General features: G+C 36.9%; 1 protein-coding gene across 30 annotated transcripts in view; it reads left to right on the top strand.

The window, feature by feature from the left end:
* The window catches only part of Pard3 (par-3 family cell polarity regulator), a 689,221-nt gene that overhangs the window by 444,515 nt on the left and 226,747 nt on the right, over window positions 1-17,959 (top strand). For 26 of the 30 annotated variants that reach the window (XM_074056357.1, XM_074056355.1, XM_074056352.1 and 23 more), the window contains one exon: window positions 12,407-12,517. The exons of the other annotated variants lie outside the window; for them this stretch is intronic. In XM_074056357.1, coding sequence (XP_073912458.1) covers window positions 12,407-12,517 — 111 coding nt within the window. The remainder of the gene's footprint in view (window positions 1-12,406; window positions 12,518-17,959) is intronic. 30 annotated transcript variants of the gene reach the window in all.

Raw genomic sequence — 17,959 nt, 5'->3', positions numbered from 1 at the left:
AACCAAATACATGACCTTTGGTTCATTGTGTTTTGAGAGGATGGTGTGCTCAGAGGGATGTGAGTAGCTACATCATGGCTGGGATCCACCATTTCTGTGCTCTTCTGTGTCCTTAGAATTAGGTGTGGTCTCCAGTTCTTAGCAATTTATCTGCAAGATTGGGGTTAGCCCTTGAGAAGCACATCAGCTCCTTTAAGTAGAATATAAATATACAAGATAAAACATGAAAATCTACACCTCTTAATTTACTCTGTAGAGAGCATTCTCTAAGAAATGTGAATCAACAGAAATTGTTTTCTGTAATTGACAGAAAAATGTGCTGACAGACAACTTTACAGATAATGAGATCTTTAGGGAAGTTTCCGTGTTTCAAAGTTTGCAGGAACCAAAAAGTCTAAGACTTTTTTTTTTTTTTTAAACTTTAGTGTCTATATTGTCTTTCTTTGTGACTTTGGCCACCCTATAAACAAACAAAAGTAAAAAAGCATTTGAGAGTATTTCAACTGCTATAACTAACATATCTCTTCGGACTAGTGGTTAAAACATATAATTTGATTCACAATGCATATTTAATTGATGGTGAATATTCCTAACTCAAAAAACAAATATCTTTATATTGTACTGTATTTGTATAGTATCATGAGCATTTTCAACCTGGTTACCAATTTGAGTATCAAGCAGATGATGACAGGAATTATTAGGATTACCTTTGATGATTCTTGTCCTAATGATTCTTATTCTTTGTCCTACTAAAAAGTGTGTAATAAAATGCTTCCACCTTTTACTTATTTTTCTTTCAAGTGCCCTTTTAAATGGCTGTGTTTTTGTGACTTAGGTCTCATTACCATTTCTTATGGGGACTGCCTTTGGGGCAGTACCACTTACTAAATTGTTCTGATGCCTTCAGAAGAGGAAAACCATGGAAACCAGATGTAGGGTATGATTATTTGCCTCTGACCTGGCAAAGTGTTGAGTTTAACAAAAGAAGCTTAATAAAAATGCTCAAATTGACCCTTCTCATCACTTGGGCTGCTTCAAGCTCAATCAATCTCTCATTATTATCAGAGTTATTTGAGCAAAGGCAGCGGCGATAGTATTTTTCATAATCACTCCTTGAGCCAAATGTAATTTGCAATTTGTAGTATTGTATTATGAAACAATAATACATTAAAATGAACAGAGCAAGAATTAGGAACATGGTGGTGAAAAAAGAATGCAGAGAAGGAGTTTCATGAAAGGCACTAAAAAAAAAAACAGGCACTTCAAATCATTTTAAGTGGACATGGTTGATTTCATTGCAAATTAGGCATTTAGAAAAATCAGAATTATGTCTTGTTTTTGCTATGTTTAAATATATATGAAAGTATATATGTCTATGTGTGTATGTGTATTTTAATAAAGTCAGTGTAGTCAGAGGAAAAACTAAATATAATTTGTATATTATTTGTATTCAGATGGGGTTGTGGGGTTAGTGTGATTTGATTACCTGTGTGGATATGATTTGGGGAAAAAATAAGGTATAACAAGCCTTATAAAAGGCTGGTATGGAGCAGTAATTACTAATTGACCTCTTTTTTACAAAGAGGGATTTATTTGCCCCAGAAGCGCTGTCATGTGGTCTGTGAGCTAGTTGATGCCTATGAGGCGCCCGCCCATAATTAAAATGACCTTCCTCTCATCTGCTCTCACTTTACTAGAATGAGTCTAGTGTAGGTTACTATTAGTATTTCAGTTAGTAAGCTCCTGTTTGGAAGGATTGCTATGTTCCCCCCCTTTTGTCTTTATGTCTAAATACCAGACTTTTTAATTTTGTTTTTTGGCTTTCAGATTTTTGGAGTTACAGTGGGACTTTTTTGATGGGGTTTGAACTCAGGGCTTCATGCTTGCAAAGCAGGTGCTCTACTGCTTGAGCAGCACCTCCAGTCCATTTTGCTCTGGTTATTTTGGAGATGGGGGCCTTACAAACTATTTTCCTGAGCTGACCTCAAGCTGATATCTTCCCAATCTCAGCCTCCCGAGTGGCTAGGATTATAAGCATGAGTCACTAGCACCCAGCTTATGGTGTTTCTTATAAAGTCAAACTGATTCTGTGCTAAGTTCCCCTTCCCCTTCTGTTGTCAATTTCCCAGTTTAATATTTCCTTGTTCTGTGTCCTTCTAGGATTTCTGCAGTGACAGGACCTGTGGTGTATCAGAGCATCCTTGATTAGATAACAAAGGCTATGCCAGGGTTAACAGTGGTCTTACTGGGAAATTTAATGAGACTCCTGAAAAGAATGTTATCCACTGAGGGTACATTCTGCATCTAAGACTGTCATGGCTTGGTTAAGTAGAATCCGTTTTTTTCTTTTTTGCCAAAAAGTCATTTCTTTTCCCCCTGAATGCCATGCAACACAAATTTAGTTTATTAAATCTAATCAGACCGACACTGATGAAAACTGTACACAATCAAATAATGACTCTCAAGTTTATAAATTTCCCTTTCAGAAGCACCCCTGCTACATTCTACCAGCTGAGACCTTCACCCATCTTTGTAAGATGGTTAAGCTGTCTTGGGCCCTTTCTCTCAGGCTGCCTTCTCATCACTGTTGATTACCAAGTTTTTTCTTTTTTTTTTTTTTGTCTTACTAGAAGCTTTTTGCTTTTCATAATCAGCCTCCTATTCCCCAATTCATCCCACATTGCCATAAGCTACCACTGAGCAAATCAGCTCACTTTCATGGAAGCAGTGTCTCAAAATGTCACTAAATATGTCAGATCCTGTACAGAAAGGATATATGAGAAGTGAGTTATTTTTTTCCTTTTCTCATTTTCCTTTTCTCCATCAGTAAGATGGAGACTGAGGTACAAAAAAATATGGCAAGAAACCAGGATGAGTGGGTGTGGTACAGTCCTGGCGTCAACCTCTGACTGGGCGGGGGTGGCTGGACAGGCTTCTGCTGTTGTCTGACAGTATTTCCACATGGCAGGACAGATGATATTAACATTTGGCGTGTCACTGCATTTAGAGATGTTGGTGGTGCCCTATAGTGGGTGTGTGGGTACCTTTTATGATCCTTTCTAATGGTTAGAACTGTTCTTGACCTTGACCTCAAATTCCTGGTCTTTATAGATGAGTTCCCTTTAGGAGTAATGTCCTCTATACCTCAGTGTTGCAAGCAATTCCAGAATCATCACATTTATCTTTCAAAAGGATTTACTAACCAGTTACTCTGAGCATAAAAAACAAAGCAACCATCTTTGGTCCCTAAAGTTTTTATGGTGCTAGGGTGGGGTAGAAAGAGACTTGGATCTGAATGCTGGTTTGCTACACTCACTTCTTGGGTGACCTGACACGTCATCAGATCCCCTATGCTTCCTGACCCAGGATCCCCCAACAGTAGGGTGACAACACTTCCTTCATGTCAATGAGACAGAACATAATAAAAATTCAGTACGTTCTAGTTAAATGTAATTGCATAATCAAAAGCATTCAGGGTGCTTGATTATGGTGTCTCACTTAGGAATTACTGAAAGGGAGCTTCCTAGGCCTAGAAATTTTATTTCTTTTAGGAGTTTTTAAGTTCAGACTCATGGAGATGCTTAAACTAGCTATAAGGTGACCTAAACTCCAGGTGGGCCTTGCATTGTAACTGGACAGCTCTCAGTACCTCCTGGACCTCAGTTTCTTTGTAAAATAATGCAAAAATCAGGTGAGGAAACCTGATTTTCAGAAACCCATGAACATTTATCCACAGAATATATGGAGAAGAATGCAAGAGAACATCTGTAAACATCTGTAGCTAGAGAATTTTTTTTTAGATAAAATCTAGAGGAGTTAGGGCTCTTATAAATAAGTTTATAATTATGTTATAGACTAGAGTGATAAATTAAAGGAAGGTTAATAAACCAAGAATGTGACAAAAGATGACACCAGAATCAACTCAAATGGGATTTCTAGAGAAACTTGGGTCAAAACAGCTTAGGAATAGTATGACTTCAAGAAGTACAAATTCTTCAGAAACAGCTGGAAGAAAAGAAACTACTGTAAGAGAAGAAGTGATAGGGTGAATTATGTAATAGTGCAAAAATGTGGAAATGGGAGAAAGCACAGGATAGAATACTGCATTATATAACTCCATTGAGTACTCCAGTACAGGAGGTGGGTGTTAGATAATGGGAGGCTTCTGATGCCTGATGCTGAATTCACATTTGATCCATTTTAAGTTCTTTATTTCACTTAACCTATACATTTCAAACAAATACTGCTGGAAAGTCCTTGGAGATGAAGACCTTGGTAATTAGCAGTGAGTAATACCAGGTTTAAGTGACATTTCAGTAGGATTTTGTGAAGAAAAATCTTATTTTAAAAGTTATTCTTCAAAGCCTATGAGATAATTGGTTCTGGATATCCTGTCCAACTGTTATTAAATATGGCAGTAGATTTTTTTAAGACATTCTTTTTACTGTCTCATGTTTTCAAGTATGTTATTAGGAAAAGCCCTTTCATTACAAAACCAATCATGTTTCAGTTTTATCTATAGCAGAATGCTGTGTGTTATCATTCAGCATAATTTTTTCTATAGACTTTTAATTTTAGTAGCAGTAGAAATATTACAGTTTAAATGGCAAAATATTTCAGGAGTATTTCTACTGCAGAGTGAGTTATGCTACTGTACTAAAACCCAGAATGATGGTTTAATAGCCATGAAAACTTAACTGTACTTAATTGTTAATAGCAGTTCTTGTTACATAAAAACAATGGAATTCATCACATCCTTTGTCACGGGTGTTCATTGAGTGCTGGTTTTGTCCATCGTTCTTCAGTGATATATGAGTCTGATCTGACAGACAGCAGTATTTTCATCCTAAAAGCACCATAGTAAAGATGACTTAGCTGAGTCAAAACATAGCCGAGTCCTTTACAAAGAGAACTGTGTGTTTAAGAAATGTCATCTTTAGTTAGTATGGTGCTTATCCAGTGTGTCTTTCTGTGAAGACGCTGCATATTTTCTACTGACTTTTGCCACATAGCAAGACCTCTAAAGCAATTTTCTTCTATCAGAGGTTTTTTCAGTCTCTGTAGTTTCCTCTACAGAAATAGAGGATTGTTTTTAATCCTCTATTGAAAACAAAAGTCACTCTCCTGTGGTGGTATGTCCTCAAGAGATGACCAGCAAATTCTTCCTGAAGCTCCAGGGTTGGTGGCCATCTTGCCACTTAGCCAGACACCCATCCCATTGGGCCGCGTTTTCTCTTGTGATGCTTGTAAGTTAAGCAGTTAGCAAAACCCTGATTATCTGCTGAGAATGTGTTTACCTCCTGAACACACTGTTAGCCCAATATTTCTCCACAATGCTATCTTTGGAAAGTGACCACCTGACATTTACTCATCTATAACTCTTAAAAGATATTAATATCAAAGAAGTTGACATTTTCTGAGTTGTTAAGCATCTTGCTATCAAGTGATTGTCTTCATTGGTTGATAACTGATTTCTGTTGTAAAGCTGACTTTGAGAATCCATGTATAGCTGAAGTTTTTCAATGACCTCCCTCAACTTTTTCACAAAGAATTAAGCAACTATAAATTAAGAAGCATGCTGGAATATCTAGGCAATTAAATTAGACCAAATGTGGTTATACATACTTTTCCTTTTTTATACTCTAGAATCGTTGGTACATTTTTTTTCATTTTATTCCATTTCATTCTGTCAAGAAAATTAGAGCTGAGGGATCCATTTTTGCCCCAATTATAAAGTAATATGCTGTGATTTTATAGTATGCCTTAAAGAAATCACATAATTTATTAACTAAAGCAAGTATTAAAGAAATGTCCAAATGTTAACCTATAAACATTTTATCTATGCCTTCTTTACTTTTTCATACATTAATCTTGAGTCCACACTATAAGAAAGGAAAGTGTTCAATTATGGTTTGATAGTAAACTTATAAGTAATATAGTAGTTATTCTGGTGACTAGAGGGCACCATGGAAACTAATAAATATTTTGCTATCAAACAAAATGCATCCTTCAGTATGAACCAGGATTCTACTTTTTTCTTCTCTCTTTCTTTTATTTCATTATTCATATGTGCATACAAGGCTTGGGTCATTTCTCCCCCCTGCCCCCAGCCCTCCCTTACCACCCACTCCGCCCCCATCCTCTCCCACCCATCCCCTCAATACACAGCAGAAACTATTTTGCCCTTATTTCTAATTTTGTTGTAGAGAGAGTATAAGCCATAATAGGAAGGAACAAGGGTTTTTGCTGGTTGAGATAAGGATAGCTATACAGGAAGTTGACTCACATTAATTTCCTCTGCGTGTGTGTTACCTTCAACGTTAATTCTTTTTGATCTCACCTTTTCTCTAGTTCCTGGTCCCCTTTTCCTATTGGCCTCAGTTGCTTTTAAGGTATCTGCTTGAGTTTCTCTTTGTTAAGGGCAACAAATTCTAGCTAATTTTTTAGGTGTCTTACCTATCCTCACCCCCCTCCCCTTGGGTGCTCTCGCTTTTATCATGTGCTCAAAGTCCAATCCTATTGTTGTGTTTGCCCTTGATCTAATGTCCACATATGAGGGAGAACATAATGATTTTTGGTCTTTTGGGCCAGGCTAACCTCACTCAGAATGATGTTCTCCAATTCCATCCATTTACCAGCGAATGATAACATTTCGTTCTTCTTCATGGCTGCATAAAATTCCATTGTGTCTAGATACCACATTTTCTTAATCCATTCGTCGGTGGTGGGGCATCTTGGATGTTTCCATAAGTTGGCTATTGTGAATAGTGCCGCTATAAACATGGGTATGCAGGTGCCTCTGGAGTAACCTGTGTCACAGGCTTTTGGGTATATCCCCAAGAGTGGTATTGCTGGATCAAATGGTAGATCAATGTCTAGCTTTTTAAGTAGCCTCCAAATTTTTTTCCAGAGTGGTTGTACTAGTCTACATTCCCACCAACAGTGTAAGAGGGTTCCTTTTTCCCCGCATCCTCGCCAACACCTGTTGGTGGTGGTGTTGCTAATGATGGCTATTCTAGCAGGGGTGAGGTGGAATCTTAGTGTGGTTTTAATTTGCATTTCCTTTATTGCTAGAGATGGTGAGCATTTTTTTCATGTGTTTTTTGGCCATTTGAATTTCTTCTTTTGAGAAAGTTCTGTTTAGTTCACTTGCCCATTTCTTTATTGGTTCATTAATATTGGGAGAATTTAGTTTTTAAGTTCCCTATATATTCTGGTTATCAGTCCTTTGTCTGATGTATAGTTGGCAAATATTTTCTCCCACTCTGTGGTTGTTCTCTTCAGTTTAGAGACCATTTCTTTTGATGAACAGAAGCTTTTTAGCTTTATGAGGTCCCATTTATCTATGGTATCTCAGTTGCTGTGCTGCTGGGGTTTCATTGAGAAAGTTCTTACCTATACCTACTAACTCCAGAGTATTTCCTACTCTTTCCTGTATCAACTTTAGAGTTTGGGGTCTGATATTAAGATCCTTGATCCATTTTGAGTTAATATTGGTATAGGGTGATATACATGGATCTAGTTTCAGTTTTTTGCAGACTGCTAACTAGTTTTCCCAGCAGTTTTTGTTGAAGAGGCTGCTATTTCTCCATCGTATATTTTTAGCTCCTTTGTCAAAGACAAGTTGGTTATAGTTGTGTGGCTTCATATCTGGGTCCTCTATTCTGTTCCACTGGTCTTCATGTCTGTTTTTGTGCCAGTACCATGCTGTTTTTATTGTTATTGCTTTGTAATATAGTTTGAAGTCAGGTATTGTGATACCTCCTGCATTGTTCTTTTGACTGAGTATTGCCTTGGCTATTCGTGGCCTCTTGTGTTTCCATATAAATTTCACGGTAGATTTTTCAATCTCTTTAATGAATGTCATTGGAATTTTGATGGGAATTGCATTAAACATGTAGATTACTTTTGGGAGTATCAACATTTTTACTATGTTGATTCTACCAATCCATGAGCATGGGAGATCTCTCCACTTTCTATAGTCTTCCTCAGTCTCTTTCTTCAGAAGTGTATAGTTTTCCTTGTAGAGGTCTTTCACATCTTTTGTTAGGTTTACACCTGGGTATTTGATTTTTTTTGAGGCTATTGTAAATGGAATTGTTTTCCTACATTCTTTTTCCGTTTGCTCATTGTTAGTGTATAGAAATGCTAATGATTTTTCTATGTTGATTTTATATCCTGCTACCTTGCTATAGCTATTGATGATGTCTAGAAGCTTCTGAGTAGAGTTTTTTGGGTCTTTAAGGTATAGGATCATGTCTTCTGCAAATAGGGATATTTTGACAGTTTCTTTACCTATTTGTATTCCTATTATTTTTTCCAGAGTGGTTGTACTAGTTTACATTCCCACCAACAGTGTAAGAGTATTCCTTTTTCCCTGCATCCTTGCCAACACCTGTTGTTCGTGGTGTTGCTAATGATGGCTATTCTAACAGGGGTGAGGTGGAATCTTAGTGTGGTTTTAATTTGCATTTCCTTTATTGCTAGAGATGGTGAGCATTTTTTCATGTGTTTTTTGGCCATTTGAATTTCTACTTTTGAGAAAGTTCTGTTTAGTTCACTTGCCCATTTCTTTATTGGTTCATTAGTTTTGGGAGAATTTAGTTTTTAAGTTCCCTATATATTCTGGTTATCAGTCCTTTGTCTGATGTGTAGCTGGCAAATATTTTCTCCCACTCTGTGGTTGTTCTCTTCAGTTTAGAGACCATTTCTTTTGATGAACAGAAGCTTTTTAGTTTTATGAGGTCCCATTTATCTATGCTATCTCTTAGTTGCTGTGCTGCTGGGGTTTCATTGAGAAAGTTCTTACCTATACCTACTAACTCCAGAGTATTTCCTACTCTTTCCTGTATCAACTTTAGAGTTGGAGTCTGATATTAAGATCCTTGATCCATTTTGAGTTAATATTGGTATAGGGTGATATACATGGATCTAGTTTCAGTTTTTTGCAGACTGCTAACCAGTTTTCCCAGCAGTTTTTGTTGAAGAGGCTGCTTTTTCTCCATCTGGAACTTTTTTTAAGACCGTTTTTTAAAAAAAGATTTTAGGCAATTAAAGTCAATATTAGTTTTGGGTTGAAAACATCTCAGCTATTTTAAGAGTTGCAGAAATTGAACTGTGGGTAGAACTCAGTGATAGAACATCTGCCTAGCATGCATGGGGCCAGGTCTCCACCCCCAAGTCATGCAAAGGAGAAAATAATAAAAATAAAACATGCAAACATTAACCAATCTTAGTTTTTCTCCAATATTTCTAAGTCAAAAAGCAGACATACATTATCTTCTTATAAGAGTAAGACTATACCTTTTAGGACAGATAGCTATCGGTATTGTTATCTGTGACATTGCCTCGTGTTGATTATATGTGATTTAGAATGTGAACCAGTACACAGTTTCTTAAAACACACATACACACACACTCACACACACACTCACACACACACACACACACACACACACAGCAATGATATATTATTTAAAGGACATTTATGAACTGAAAAACTAAATGACTAAAATTACCTTTAGAAGTATGGACTTATAAATAAATATGATATATTCAAATTTGAATATATGCTTTTCTAGACCTTACAGTTTGTTTATTTTATTTTGTGGTGATATTGGGGTTTGAACTCAGGGCCTTATATTTGCTAGGGAAGCACTGTACCACTTGAGCCATGGCCCCAGTGCTAGAAGTTAGAATTTAATACACTTTATGCTTCCACATATGCTGCCACACTGTGGCAGAATTTTCAGGATTAAAATTGACTTCCATGGCTTTACAAGCCACATATGAGCTGATGACGCTCAACTTAATCTGTGCAGTCCTGTGCTATTCCCTGATCTTTGCTGTTATACCCCCAAGCTCCTGGGCCACCAAACTTTTTCCTTCCCTGGGCCTGTACATCTCCCTGGATGGTTGCTCCCCTCTTCCAGTTGTTTGGCTAAACTGAGGAGGCATCAGTAACCTACCCCACACCCATGGCCTCCCCATCAACAGGTCCTAGTTGTGCCATTGTCAATGTATGTCCAGAGTGAGCCTCTTTTCAGTCTCCCCCACCTATACCTGTGTTATTACATACAGTAGCTACCTAGCCATTTTCTCCCTTTCAGCTTCACACAAAATGCAGTACATTCTTCATAACTGCAGCTAATATCATTAAAATGTCACCCAGTGTCACACTTGTATTTGGAATCCCTCAGTAGTTTTTGGTCTCCTCTCAGTAAAATCCAAGGTCCTGCATGGTATAACTCTGGGTGCCTCTCTTAATTTCCTCCCATCATCTCTTTTTTCTCTTTAGCTTTAGTCTTATTGTTCCTCAAATAAACTCACTCTATCTGTGCCTTGGAGCTTTTGTACTTGCTCCTTCCTCGTCATTGTTGACTCCACTGATGTGGCTGTCTGCCTTATTTCCCTCTGGTCTGTGCTAGATGTCATGTTATCAGAGGCCATCTTTAACCACTTTATCTAAAATAAAATAGCCTACTCACTTGTTACTCCTTTTCTCCTCATTCTGATTTGCTTTCCTACATAGTACTGTGTTCCCTCATCTGTTCGTCCTAATTTGTTACCTAAATTCGAGTTACTATATAAGCTCTGCAATGGTTGCAGTGACTTGGTGTGTTTTGTTTACCGCTTGTAGCCTAGGTGTCTTAAATAAATAAATAAGTAGTACTATATAATAGATGATAAATTTTTGGTGATTGAATGAACATTATGTTTTTGATATTGGGTCTGACCAGGATATATGTTTTTAGGTTTGTTCTTTCATTTATTTATTCATTCACTCCTTAAAGCCCATCATTGTGCTTAACTCTGAGGCATTATTGACACATTGATAAAAATTAAGCAAAGTCTTTTATTTTTAATTGTTTATATTTGTTAGCTTTAAAAGTTCAGTACATATTTTATCTCTTGTGAGAAATGGCCAAATTCTAGATTTAAGTTCCTAGGGACTCTTTCCCTTCTTCCTTCCCATCCCTTCCTTCCTTCTTTTTTCTTTTTTTTTTTTTTTGCAATTGCAATTATTGTCCAGTTTCCAAATATGATCAAATGTTGAGAGATTTGCTTTATAGAATTAATATACAGCCTCTTCTGATTGCTTCCAACAGCATAGCATGTAATTTTTAAAGGAACTAGTGGTAGTATTTTAAGTTTTTTTCTGTTTTAACATTTCAAAAATGCTTTCCTTCCTTATTTATAACCCCCTCTGCAAACACTGTTACTTTAATTACTATATGGGGTCTCTCACCAGCACTTTATGTGTAGACAAGTATTTAAAATCAGACTTATATTAATAAAGAAATGACTTGTGTTACTGTCCAACCATGAATTGAAATACTTTTTCTCTTTTATGTCAATGTTGGACATATCCCTTTCCTCTTCTTCTTCTTTTTTTCTTTTTTTTTTATACGAAATTATCACTGTAAGCCAGATTCCTGGTCCCTCCTCAGATAGAAATACTCAATATACTTTATTTATGAATGCTTAGTTGTACAGCTATCAAAATGTTTTCTTTTGAAGCATCTGGTGACTTGAAAATCACTAAGGATAACTATGACTTGAGGATATGGAGAACATTCATTCTCAGCTACATGGTCTTTTTATAGAGAAAAATAACAGCAGGGAAAAGAATTGATACCAAGTGTGAGGTTTCTAGGATATTTTGGATGGCAAAGTAGAATAATGTTAGTGTTTTCTTAAAGAGCCCCAAGGTTATCATCCATCTGTAGTGGTTTATAGTCCATTGTTGCATCGTGTGTTTGTTCCTCGTATTTGTTTTTGATCAGATACGGATTTCTAAGCCAAAGATGCCACATTCGGCCATCACTTTTCATCTGACTTAGGAGAGCATTTGATGAGAATGCCTGAAAGCTTTCAATTTAATAAGCCCAAAGTATTATAGCATTGTAAATTATCCTTTGTGCTTTAAACCTTGCAAACATGGCCTTGTTTGTCAGTTTTTAAACTATGATGAATGTTTCCAATAAACCTGGCCATGAACATAAAGAAGAATAGTTATTTATGGAGAGATTATTAAATAGATGATTGTGGATTATCATTCTTCAGTCCAAAGAGAAACTCGGTCCTGTGCAGACCCTTTTTCTTCTAGCATCTGGAGGGTTCAGCATGTAGTCCTGGGCATTTATTATTTGTTTGTTTTGTAAGGATAAACTACAAGTCTTGTTGCTCATTTTTTATTTTGTTTTGTCGAAAGAAAGCTGGACATTGAGGCCATTTTCCAAAGGGATTTCCCCTGGAGGATTCTAATTAAAAATGAATAAAACATCCTTATTGAAAATTATTGATGCCGGAGAAGCTCACATTTCACTGAGGACGAATCTTTACCACAAAGGAAAGAAAACTCACTTTGTATATATTGACAAGTTAGAATTTTTGTTATCAACAGGTTTGGCAAGCATCGAAAAGATGACAAGATTGAGAAAACTGGTAGAATAAAACTCCCGGACTCCTTTACGTCAGAAGAGGAGAGGAAGCGGATGAAGCAGGAGCAGGAGAGGTAGACCAGCTACTCAGTTAACCTTCCCCATAAGGAGGCCCTTTCCTCTTTTACACTTTCTCTTTTTAAAATGTAAACATTTTACATTTAATTATATTTTCTGTGTAAATCCTAATACTGATGGTTGTGAGGTGAATATAATGTAAAGGAAGATTTAAAAAAAAAAGAAGAAACCCTTGTATTTACTTGAGTATAAGAAGTGGATTTTAACAGTTTTAGTTAAGTTTTTTTACATAGGGGATAGGAGAGCATATTAGACAAATAACTAAGCAATAATACTGAATTTATGATTATTTTCAAAGTCGCAAAAATATTTAAAATCCTGCCTCATTCATCTATGGATATGTAATATGTTGTAAAAAATCATTGGGAACCAAAACTATTTGAATTTGTATATCTCATTTTGCACATTTTGATTCATAGTAAGAATTCACAGCTCCTGGTTTTCACTAAGCTGCTTTCCTTTCCGAGATGACGTTTTATTTCTCGCTGCTTCTATGTCACTATCTGCACATTTTGTGACATTTTCTACATAAGTTTTATTCCATATCTTCCAAAAAGATCGTTATCGATTGTTGAATTATTCCATGTTAAGAACCCAAAGACCCGTGAAAACTGGTAGGATTGAAAACTGTTTTACAAGTGATTCGGATCTTCCTCATTAGAATTCCGAGGATGACAAAGCCAGCACCCTTTCGTTAGTGGAGTTCCAGGCTTGGACAGAGCTTGCCTGAGTCTTCAGTGGCACCGCAAGGGGCGCTGTGTGCCCATTTCACCTCGGATAATGTAGGATTTGAAAGGGTTTCTAGTACCTTGACCAAGGTTACAAGCTAAATCTTGGGCATCCTTAGGGTACTGGCCCAGCATATGTGAGATCAGATCCTGTGTTTTACAGCTGTTTTAGACACCGGAAGTGTTCAGTCTTGTTCTTAGCAATGAATGAAAAAAGCTAATAGTATTCCACAACAGATTTTTTTGTTTTGGTGTTTTGGTTTGGTTTTGGTTTTTGGTGATGTTGGAAATCAAATTCAGAGCCTCACGCATGGCAAGAAAGCACTCTACTGCTCACCCTCATCCCCAGCCTGGCAGTTTTTAAAATAAATTAGTGGAAAGCAAACAAACAAAAAAAGTGATTAGTGTTTAAATATTTGTCATTCATCTTTCTAATACCTCTGAGGGTTTTTGCTGCTTTTTTGTTTTGAGTTGAATCTGATTCTATGTAGCTTTCCAGGGTATAAAATCTATACCCTGGAATAATATGGAATGTTAATTTATGATGCAATCTGGGTTTATTCTGCTAGTTCTTCCCCAATTTTTCCCCTTTCTTCTTTTCCTTCCTTCCCTTCTTCCTTTCTTTCCTTCGTTTTTGGCAGTGGTGGGGATTTACCCAAGGCCTTACATATGCTAAGCAAGCTCTCTGTCACTGAGCTACATTCCTTGCCCTCCATTTTCATTTTAAAAACATCATTGCACTTTGTTGGTGGGAGTCCCTCTGATCTTCACCAATTGCGAGATCTGCAAACATACCAATACACTTGCTATTTTTAGGTCTGGGTGTACAGTGGTTCTTTATGTACCATATAACCTTTTATTACTCAGAACTATAAGCTTCTGCCCTAAAAGAGTTTGTTTTTTGTTTTTGTTTTTTGGTGTGGATTCTTTTTTCTTTAATTAATTAACAAAATAATGGGTTTCATTATGACATTTTTGTATGTGTATGCAATATACTTTGATCATATCTACCCCATTATCCTCTCTTCTCTCCTCTCCCATCATCCCCTTTCTCTTCCCCAATAGTCCCTATTCTACTTTCATGCTGAAAGAGTTTCTTGTCCCTAAAAATAAAGCATACTAGGTAAATGCATGAACTCAGATTTATCCACAGGCAAATATGTCATTTAATTTGAGAGCAATCAGAGTGACAGAAAGAAACATTCTGCATCCATGTCCTGAAATCTGCCAAAGGGGATAGCTTCATTATCCTGTACCATTTTTCACATTCTAAATACTCTGCTTTGCAGGTTAAGGTGACTTCTGTGTTTCAGTACAGACTTCTTTCAACATTTTCCATAATACTTTTATAATACATACTCAAATCTTTCCAGCCAAACAATGATTTTTACATAATGGTTTCTCATGTATTATTAATTTGCCTCAGGCACAGTTCACTTCTCAGTTTGGCTTTTAATCTCCATATTTGTACCTCTAATGATGCAATACTTCTGGGAACTAGGTTGGTCATAATGAATTTACAATGTACAGGAGGCCTAGAGTGAAAATCTTTTAGGGTCAAGGAACAAGTGACTGGTCCATTAAAAAAAATCAGTTAGGCTCATAATTTAAGAAAATTACAGTAGTTTATATTTCCATAACAATTTTTGTAACTATGTTTTATTTTAACTTATGGATTGTGCAATAGAGCAAGTGAGTCCATGGGACTTGTTGAGTTCACTGAGTGGTTAATGCTTGTGGTTTCAGGATGGTAAGTCTTCTGTTGTATGTCTGTCCTTTGTGGCAGTGCTCCTTTTAGAAATGGAAATTGCAACTTCTTTGGGAAAAATATGATTGGAGGAATAGATAAAAATAAATAACCACTCCATATGTTCTCAACACAGCCTTTCCCTCTCTGCTGACTTGTAGTAAAGCATTTCCTCTATCACATTATTTTCCACTCTAACTATTTGAGTTCCAAAATTCATTTTGGCTGATTCTATATAAAAATAGAAAACTTGACATTCCTTAGTTATGAGTTATGACAAATACCCAAACCAAAATATTTTCTTGGCCACATGCATCTGTAAAGCCTGAATATTATTACTCGATATAAATATTAAAAAATTGAAAGGTCCATGACTCTAATTTAAAATATTTTTCCTACAGTGGGAAGATTTATTTTGGTGGCAAAAGTAAACTAGATTATTCTGAGCCTAGGTCTGAGATGAACTTTGGCATCATTCTTGCTAAACTCCTCCTTTTTTCTTCCCACTCCCAATACTGGGAGCTTGGGGCTTGAGTCAGTGCTGTTCAAGTGACAGCAATGGAGGGAGGATTGCAGGTGGATCTGTCCTGTGTCTCCACTAGTGCTCCCTGCCACAGCTTCAGCCTGCATAGCTCAGGTCTCTTCTTGAGAAGACAAAGGTGAAGTTAACTGCTCCTGAGATGAGTGCTTCTCTTCCTGTTCTGAGCCCTGAGCCTAGATGCCCTAGCCTTTCAGAGATGCTACTGTCAGCCTAGGGATAGGCAGGGGCCCTAAGCAAAGGGATGAAGTACTGCTTGCTGCCTCTTGGTTTATTTTACAGGCCTAGGGACAGCATCCCTATTTGATCCATTTCCAACACATGAAATGTTTGGTTTCCAAAACCAAAACAGAATGCATTTGATAAAATATCTGTATAACTTCAGAACTGCCTAGCTTCCACTAGGAAGCACAGTGGTAGATTTCACTGTGACCAAGCACCAGAAGTATCACTTGGCATTCTCTGTGTTTTAACTCCAGTGATATCTCCACTTCTGTTTAAATGAAAGTTTATAAGCAGCGTGGGCCAGCAGTTCCCAAACAGTGGTCAGCAGCACAAAAGGGGTTCCACGTACCAAGATGTATGAAATACACTTTTGTGAGCCAGTTTACACATCATTTCTCCAAATCTCACTGAGGTCGATGTGCCTTGTAAATCACCAAGACAGGAACAGTGAACCATCATTTTCCTGACTTAGTCACAAAATATCCTATCAGCCCTTCACCTTTTGTTTTTTCATGGATACTAAACTAAGCGTTCAGAGAGTGCTTGGGAAATACTGATATGAAGTAGACTCCTGGCTCTGGGTTGAACCATATCCAGCTCACTCCTCTACTGGCCATGGAAACTAGTGATGATTGTTTTACAGAGTTGAGAGAAAACTTAAAGCCAGTGTTTGTGAGCAGCCTCTGCTTTATGGCTTCTCTTTTTGTGTTTCATGACTTAGGACCATTCATCTTTCTCAATTTTCTTTTTCCTATGTATTTCTCCCCTGTTTAAAACATGCATTTTTAAGCTCTCATTCTAAGTTACTGAAATTATAAAACTATAGACAATTTTAGGAAAAACCTAAAATTAAAATAGGAAAAAAAATTTATCTGTGTTAATACCACTGTTAGGGCTGGGGTGTCACTCAGTACACACACACACACATCCCAAAACCCCCCACTATTAACATACTGGCCTATGTCATCATAATCTTCCTTTTTCCTATAAAATCTCCATACATATGTACTTTTTAAAAGGTTGACATCTATTTCCTTTTTTGATTTATTTTTTATCTTATGCATTCTTAGACAATCATGTAGAATATTTTCTGGAACAAGGCTAAGTCTATATGAACAGATGTGTGTATGGATGGGTGGGGGGGTAGGAAGGATAAAGCAGAAAGAAACATAATCCGAAAGATGAAATATTAGCTCTGATAGTGGGCCAGATTCCCCAGTCCTCAAATCACATTCATCTTATGTTAGTCATTGTTTATATGAGAATTATAGTGCTAACTGGCTTGCATTTTGTAGTTACTAAGGCCGTGATCCCTATTACAATATTATTATAGGAAGTTGTGCCTGCAGGTACTTCCAAGGGTATTTAATGCTTCACAAATCTAAGGAAATACATGACTTGAACTCTCCATTGTTCAATGTTAGAATCACCCTTCAAAACCTTTTGTTTTTAGTGACAGGTTGTTGAACTAGCCAGCTCCTTAAGTGGCATGCTCCTGGTTCTTGGTGTGCCATTTACAAGTGTTTGCAGCACTCTCTGTTCCTGCTTTGACCAACAGTTCTCCGTGTCTGCTCTAAGTAATTACTTCAAACATTGGATGCAGCTGTTTTTGTGGTCTCAGCTGGTAACATCTTTTTCAGCAGGTGATATATATCTGTTTTGCTAAGGACAATCTTTGCCTTTAAGTCACATATTGTCATGCAAAGATAGCTTTTTAAAAATTAACGTTTTGGGCTGAGGCTGTAACTCAGTGGTAGAACGTTTGTCTAGCATGCACAAGCCTTTAGATTCCATCCTCATCATGACTGAAAAATAAAAATTAACCTTCTGATGGAAACTAGCACAATTTTCATACTTGCTCTGACCTCTTGAACCCTTAACAAGAGTCAACTCTAATCAATGGAATTAGTTTCATTGAAGTTTTTTTATTTTTTTTTATTTTTAGTGTAGATGAACAAGAAATTTTAAGAAGCTGTTAATTTGCTTTGTGGAGGGTCACTACTTAGACCAATCCTGGGGGAAATGAAGCCTTGGGCAGACATATATTCAGAGCTGACTTTATTGACAGAGACTGCAACTGAAGGAAAATGCAGCTTTGGTGTCTGATGAGAGCTGCTCTGAAACCCTGAATATTATATATGTGTGTGTGTGTGTGTGTGTGTGTGTGTGTGTGTGTGTGTGTGTGTGCACACGCTTTGGT

The sequence above is a fragment of the Castor canadensis genome, chromosome 15 (assembly GCF_047511655.1).
Source record: "Castor canadensis chromosome 15, mCasCan1.hap1v2, whole genome shotgun sequence".
Lineage (NCBI taxonomy): Eukaryota > Metazoa > Chordata > Mammalia > Rodentia > Castoridae > Castor > Castor canadensis.
Note: the sequence above shows the minus strand (reverse complement) of the source record. Positions and strands in the feature narration are given on the sequence as shown.